The sequence below is a fragment of the Myotis brandtii genome, unplaced genomic scaffold (genome assembly GCF_000412655.1).
Source record: "Myotis brandtii unplaced genomic scaffold, ASM41265v1 scaffold797, whole genome shotgun sequence".
NCBI lineage: Eukaryota > Metazoa > Chordata > Mammalia > Chiroptera > Vespertilionidae > Myotis > Myotis brandtii.
In genome coordinates, this window is record NW_005371210.1 from 779,979 (window position 1) to 787,137 (window position 7,159).

Here is a 7,159-nt window from a genome sequence, read left to right on the forward strand (position 1 = left end):
GCGGGGCCCGCAGGTTCTGTGGGATGGCGCAGTTCCCCGGCGGCGTGCGGAGGAAGGTCCTGCTGCAGCTGCTGCTCCTGCTCTGCCACCCGTTCCCCGTGGTGAGTGTGTGTGACCAGCAGCCCACCCTCGGGGTTTCCCAGGGACGTGCGGCTGCGTGTTCTGCTCGCTGGTGCCGGTGTCGCTGGTGCCAGTGTCGCTGGTGCTGGTGTCGTGGGTGCTGGGGCGAGCGGCCACAGAGCGGGCCCTGGTCCAGGTGGGACGCTGCCTCACTCCGCCTCCTGAGACAGCAGGGGGCGTGTGGTGGGGTGTCCTCCGCTGTGTGGACCCTCAAGTCTCAGGAGCAGCAGCTGCCGTGTGACTTTCACGGTCTTTCTGGGGGGAGGGTTCTGCCCTTGACGGGCAGCAGGTGATGCACAGTGAGGCCCTACCCCCCACACCTACCCCCGACTGTCCCCCCAGGAGGCCCTGGGCAGGGGGTCCTGGAGCTCCGCACACCGAGTGATGCCTTCACCCAGAACTGCCCACTGCAGGGTCAGGCTTCCTAGAAATCCCTGCCTTTGGCTGAAAGGATGCTCTTCAGGGAACCCACACGTCACCTTTTCCTAAGGGTGAAAGCCCGCACCTCCAGCAGCACCCGTCAGAAAGGCAGGTCTCGGGCCACCGGCCTGCTGGCTTACACCCTGGGGTGGCCCGGGATTGGCGCCCCGGCTCTGAAATGTCCCCACGGGCGTCCTAGGGCAGCAACAGGTGAGACGTGTCCCTGTGAGGGCAGGTCTCTCAGGAGGCACGTCGCCTAGAACGCGGCCGGCCTGTCAGGCTCCGGAGGGACCGCAGGGGCCGGGGGCCTCGTGCTGTCGTGGGGACGCGTGCGGTCACGGCCACGTCTCCCCAGTTAGGACCGAGGTCAGCACGTCCTTCAGGCTTCAGTCAGACTCCGGGGTCCCCCTCTCACTAATGCTCTGTCCAACCAGATCCGCAAGACGACAGCGAGCCAGGTGTACGAGATGCTGCTCACCTACAGCGGCGTGGTGGGCGCGGACGTCCTGGACGAGGTCATGGCTGTGCTCAGCGACACCGCTTGGTGAGTGCTCGGCTCCTCCCCTTCTCAGGACGCGGGTCGTGCCAACCTCCCTTCCTGACCCCCCGTCTCTCCCCAAAGCCCCCGAAGGGAAAGGGAACGGGAAAAGCGAGGCTCCCAGCCCTCGACGGCCTTGGCTCTGGGTTTGAGGCGGCCGTGGTGGCGGCTGTAACAGGCTTCTCCCCGCTTGTCCAGCTCAGGCTCTCCCCTCACACCCAGAGGGCTGTGCCCGCCACACGCGGAGCAGCAGGGTGCCTCCCGGCTGCTCAGGGGCGACATTTTCAAAGTGAAATTATTTTTCTCACGTGCAAATTTTTAAAAAGTCCTTATTGTTGAAAGTATTGCTATATATGTCCCCTTTCCCCCCATTGACCGCCTCTAGCACCTTCCCCCACACTCCCCTCCCCACCAAGTGCAATGTTTTCTTAAGTGAAATGGGCAAATGTTTTTGCTTCTCGTTGGGCGCGATGGGCACTGGTGCCCCCGGCCTGCTGCACGGGGCCTGGGCTCCTGCCCAAGCTGCAGTGTCAGGCGCAGCGGGGTGCAGTGTGGGAGGCTCGTCGGATGCGAGGATGTGCTGTGTCGTGTGGCGTGGCTGCAGCGGGGGCTGCCTCTGTGTTGGGCAGAGGGGGAAGATTCTTCCCTATAATTTAATCCCTTTCTGTTTAAGAAAAAAATTCCCCAGCCCGGCCAGCGTGGCTCAGAGGCTGAGCGTCGACCTATCTATAAACCAGGAGGTCAGGGTTCGATTCCCGGTCGGGGGCACATGTCCGAGTTGCGGGCTCGATCCCCAGTGGTGAGTGTGCAGGAGGCAGCCGATCAATGATTCTCTCTCATCGTTGATGTTTCTATCATGTCTCCCTCTCCCTTCCCTTTTCTCTAAAAATCAATAAAAGCATATTTTAAAAAATAAAAACTAAGGTTTGTGGCAGGTTTGGCTAAAGCGAGTGGGCCTTTCTTGCAGCTGAAGCCAACCTCTCCTCTCCCCACAGGGACTTGGAGCTCCTGCTCGTAAGAGGCCATCGGAACCGCCTGTGTGACCTCCTCGGGGTGCCCAGACCTCAGCTGGTCCCCAAGGTAACTGCACGTCCCCCTCGGGCAGCGCCAGGGACACCCGGGGTCCTTTCCGGGCCAGGCCTCCCAACAGCTCCGACGAGCTACTGTCCTGAGCTCCAGCCTAGACACCTGGGTCCTCCTGGCTTTCAGGACCCTGGAGGGCAGCACCCACATGGCAGTCCCCCCGGGAGCCTGGTGCAGGTGCAGGGCAGGTGCGGATCTGTCAGCCCCCCGGGGACTCGGGCAGAGGTGGCAGGAGGAGCGTGGTGACACTCCTCTCTCCTTGTGTACAGGCCACGCAGTACCAGCTTCCCGAGTAAATGTGCTTTTTCGTTTTTATTAGGAAAATTTTGCACTCAGATGGGTGTGGTCAGGGAGCACAGGTGTCAGCTCCTGGGATGTCGGGGGAAACCCCCAACTCGGTTTCCTGTGGGAAAAGCAGGGCCCAGAGGGGCGGGCGATGGTGCTGGCCGTCCTGACTGACCCTGTCGTGTGCTCTGCAGCCTGCTGTCCGCTGAGGCCAGTCCTGGGAGCCGAGGAGCGCTTGTGCCGTCTGCTGGGAGGAGCCGCCAGATGCCGCTCAGGACAGGGAGCCTGGTGCAGGGCCCCGGCCCTGGCTGAAACGTGTGCGGAGGAGTTCGTCACCACAGAGGCTCTTTATTACGGGCGTCTGCGCTCTAGTGACCGTGTCGGTGCTTTTGTCTGTTTAAACGCGAGTCCACGTCTTATAAAATCACGTGCTAAGCGGTCTATGTCTGTCTGACACTGTTGTGAGCGAGGGTGATGGGGGGGCAGCCTAATGGGGGCGTAAACTGGAGGCCGGCGAGAGTCCTAGGCTCCCTCCTGCTCTGCCTGCCCACCTGAGTCTAGGTGAGGGGTCTGGAGGGAATCCCCGGCTCTCACAACCTACCCTGTAGCCAGAAGCGGGCGAGAGCAAATGATCACACGTGTGCACCTGAGGGCTGGGAAGCAAGAGAAGCTGGGACCCTCTGCACGAGGGGGAATGACCAAGGCCTCCTCCCAGAAAGGCGCGGCCACAGCATCCCCGTCTCAGGCTCCACCTGGTGCTGGGGTGGAGGGAGGAACGCTCCCCTGGCCACTCACAGCTCGAACATGAGCCCCAGACAAGGGCAGATGAGCAAAACCCACTACCCCTCTGAGAAGGCTGGCTGGTCCCCACAGAGAGAATTTAAAATGTAAGCTCACATTCCAGAAATTTTTAGAATCAAACCCCAAAAGATACGAAATATAAAATGAGTTTATCAAGAAGAGTTTAAAGACAAAATGCTCCATGGATTAAACAACCTCGTGGACACGGCTGAGGAGAGAATGCGGACAGGAAGACCTGCAGACACTGTCGGGAAGAACAGCTGGGAAACATGTAGGCAGAGTCAGGAGACCCTGAGAGGAGGGACCTGTGTCCCGGGGGCTGGGATGCGGACCGTGCAGGCGCCCACACTTGTTGGGAGGCAGCCGTCCTCGATGCAGAGGCCCAGCGGTCCACACAGGACGGGCTCCCCCGTGAGCTGCTGTGCACACGGCGGTGCCCCTGCTGCCCGAGTCCCAGCAGCCGAGGATTCGAGAGGCTGGATCAGCTCGCCCTGGTGCTGAGACTCCGTGGCAGGACTGAGCGCCTAGTGGAAGGGATTCAAGAAAGAGAGCAGTCAAGCCATAGGTAGGACGGGCTCTCCAGCCTGTGGCTGGTTTTTCACTGTTGACATCGGGGCTGGATGGTTCTTTGTTGTGGGGACAGTCCTGTGCAAACCCCTTTCCAGGTGTGATGACAAGCTGTCTCCTTGTGGATGGACGTCAGCAGCAGGAAAGGGTTGAGCGGAAGGTCTCAGACGTGAGGAGGAACGCGGGACCAGGAGACCCCACATTTAGGGAAAAGCTCTTTGGGATTTGTTCTCCTGGCCTGGGTGGGGCCACTGGGAGGGGTGGGGTCCTAGGACTGGGAGGCTGGACGCAGACGATGCCAGACCAGCCATCCAACCTCAGCTCCTGCCCAGTGCCGGCAGCAGCCCGTCCATCCCCGGAAGTGGGCAGTACGTGCCAGCTCCCCTAATTTTTGCTCCATTTCCAACTGAGACCAGTGGAAACCAATGTGCTCCCCTTCCCGCCACAGCCCCCGGCAGGCCCTGAGCCCCTTGCCCTCTGCTGCCTGATGCCCCACCACCGGGCGCTGAGCACAGCTGTTCTCGCCGGGCGGTCTGACTCGCACCCATCTCCTGAGGTCAAGCGCAGTAGCTGCACCCCAGGGTGCTCACTTTGACAGATGAGCGCACGTCCACCCAGACGGCGCCAGATGGCAGTGCCCACACGCAGGCACTCCACGTGGCGAATGTTCTCCGAAGAGGCCATGGTGTGTGGGCACGTGTCAGGTGCCCAGTGAGGGTGTGGATCCTACCCAATCAGAACACACCCCTCCTGCCCCCCCTGCCAAGTGAAGGTCTCCCACGCGGGGCCTGCCATTCCCACACGGCCACATGGCTGTCCTTCCCGAAGGCCCCTGATCCCTTGTCACCTGCAGGACTCCATGGCTGCTGTGGCCTTTCAGCTGAAGTGAAGGAAGTCCCGGCCCTCCTGCAGGTGCAGCGACCTCAGGTTGTCCTCAAATGCACCCCCAGTAAGGTCCTGTGGGAGGAACAGCAGGTGGAGCCCCCACAGAGCCTCCCTCCGGGGTTCAGGCCCCCTGTGGCCACCTGTCAGGAGGTCTACTCTGAACTTGTGCTGCACTGTTGGGGGTCGGGGGGCAGGACAGGAAACAGAAAGCAAGAGGCCACATCGCCTATAGGATGGGTCACATGGGAGGTTGGGGTCCTGAGAGACAGCCCCTCCCTAAGAAGGCAGCTGACCCCCACTGCAGGGACTCAGGGACAGTCCCTTCTCACCCCTTTGTCCAGGGCAGAACCAGGAGCCCCCATCCACCTCTTCTGCAGGGGACACAAGTGGGAGGTGGCCCCTGGGGACAAACTGCCACTCACCCAGCTGCTGACGAATCCCCCTGCCTCCCGCTCTGCCTGTCCCTGCAGCAGAGAGGGCCAGGACCCTGCAAGGAGGGTCAGGACCCAGGAGGCTGGCTCTGTCCGGAACTTGCATGTGATCCTACAAGGTCACAGGTTACCCCAGGGGCGGGCAGTACTTGGGGGGCAGGTTCCTAAATGCTTCAGCGTGGCCTGTTCAGGAATGCTGGCTTTGGCCAGGCCACGTAACCCCAGCCCCAGCCCTGGCCCTGATCCCTATCCCCAAGCCCTCTTGCCCCCGGGGTCTCCCAGGCCTGTCTCTCATCCCAGACCCCTGCTGCCTCCATAGCCTGGCTCCCAAAGACACAGCCGGCACACCCGTGGGTCCCTGGCCTCGGGCAGACGCGACAGGGACGGTGCTGCTTGGTTACCACGTTCGTTCCCCTTGGTGTCACACGCGGGTCAGGCCCAGCGCGGGAATCGGCCTGGCTATGCCCACCTGGGCCGTCATGCTCCTCCTCCTCCTGCGACTACTGGGCGCTGCTACACGTATTTAAATGACAACCACTCTGATTCTCTCATCATTGATGTTTCTCTCTCTCCCTCTCTGAAATCAATAAAAGTATATTTTAAAAATAAATGAAAACCACTCTACTTGGAAAACATCTGAAATGTCCAGATCCTGTCCTCCACTTGCTGTCCATGCTCAAACCCCCCCTCTTCCGTTCCCGTGCTGCTCCTGAGATGTTACAGGAAAACTGGGCTCCGCCTGAGTGTGGCCCAGGGGTCGTGGGCAAGGCTGCCAGCCCTGGGCCTGCAGAGGGGCCAGCGGGGAGGCAGGCCTGCTCCAGACTGGAAGGGCCTCCTGAACAAGACTCCGGTGCAGTTGGACGCTTCCATCAGTTGACCTAGCCCGTTAACAGCATGAAAAGGCCAGCCCAGCCAGCATGGCTCAGTGCTTGAGCGTCGACCTATGAACCAGGAGGTCAGGGTTCAATTCCCGGTCAGGGCACATGCTGAGGACGTGGGCTCGACCCCCAGTGTGGGGTGTGCAGGATGCAGCCGGTCAATGGTTCTCTCATCATTGATGTTTCTCCCTTCCTCTTTGAAATCAGTAAAAAATATATATTTTTTAAAAATGAAAAGGCCAGACAAGCCAGCAAAGGGTGATGACCCAGCAGGTATGGATGGCGTCGACGCTGTCGGGAGGCACCCAGTCCCACAGGTAAAGGGGAGAAGCTGCTTAGAAACCACAGGAGAGGGACCCACATGCCCAGTCAGTACAGGAAGGGGCTCAGGCTCATGGTGTCCTGAGCAAGAACGTGCATCTTAAAACCAGTGAGAGCACCGCACCCCCATCTGGGGAACTGGCTCTGGGCATCCCCTGGCCTGGCCACTTTGTGGGCATCAGGCTGTCCTCCCAGCACAGCCTGGGAGCCAGCTCCTAAAGGCTGAGCCGCCTGGTGATCCAGGGTGTGTCCCAGCCCCACGTGCCCCACAGCCCAGCACTCACCAGCTTCACACAGATGACGAAGGGCGGGCGGGCGGCTCGGAAGTGCAGGATGGGCACCCGGGGCTTGGGCTTTTCCTGAGACAAGAGGGCGTGGGCGTCGCTCCTTCTGTCACCTGAGCCCTGTACCACTCCCAACTGCACAGCGCAGGCTAGACCCGGGACCCAGCCACCCCTGCCCAGCCACCTCACAGCCGCCGCGGAACCCACCCAGGTGGGCGGTGGGAGACCTGGACCTGTGAGCAGGGCTCTCCAGTGAAAAGATGGGGTGGGCACAGGTTACACTGGGACCCCCCAACACCCCGCCCCAGGAGTCTGGGGGCTGTGTCTGCAGCTGCCTGGGCCCAGGTGGCCTGTCCAGGATGGCGTCTTAGAGGTGGACCAGGCGTAGTGTGGTGACCCGTGCAGGACCCAGCCCCCAGCTCAGGGGCGCCAGGGGCCTCCACACCTGAGAGTCCTCGTAGCAGTAAAAGCCCTTCTTGATCTTGTTCTCGTCTACGTCGCAGAAGGCAACCACCTGCGGAGGACATAGGACGCCAGCCTTGGGCA

At 61.2% G+C, this 7,159-nt stretch overlaps 2 protein-coding genes across 3 annotated transcripts in view; one reads left to right on the forward strand and one right to left on the reverse strand.

The window, feature by feature from the left end:
• Positions 1-2,889, forward strand: part of TBCD (tubulin folding cofactor D) — a 99,569-nt gene extending 96,680 nt beyond the window's left edge. Inside the window, exons 35-38 of the mRNA XM_005883658.2 lie at positions 14-101; positions 975-1,084; positions 2,074-2,158; positions 2,641-2,889. Of these exons, the coding sequence (XP_005883720.2) occupies positions 14-101; positions 975-1,084; positions 2,074-2,158; positions 2,641-2,655 (298 nt within the window). The 3' untranslated portion in view covers positions 2,656-2,889. The remainder of the gene's footprint in view (positions 1-13; positions 102-974; positions 1,085-2,073; positions 2,159-2,640) is intronic.
• Positions 2,890-3,377: 488 nt separating this feature from the next.
• B3GNTL1 (UDP-GlcNAc:betaGal beta-1,3-N-acetylglucosaminyltransferase-like 1) overlaps positions 3,378-7,159 on the reverse strand; it is a 50,361-nt gene continuing 46,579 nt past the window's right edge. Inside the window, exons 10-13 of one of the 2 annotated variants that reach the window (XM_005883655.2) lie at positions 7,059-7,129; positions 6,614-6,688; positions 4,662-4,771; positions 3,378-3,771 (exon numbers count right to left, since the gene is read on the reverse strand). In XM_005883655.2, the coding sequence (XP_005883717.1) occupies positions 4,691-4,771; positions 6,614-6,688; positions 7,059-7,129 (227 nt within the window). In that variant the 3' untranslated portion in view covers positions 3,378-3,771; positions 4,662-4,690. Of the gene's footprint in view, positions 4,772-6,613; positions 6,689-7,058; positions 7,130-7,159 lie in introns of both variants that reach the window. The other variant, XM_014531256.1, reaches the window with a different exon arrangement.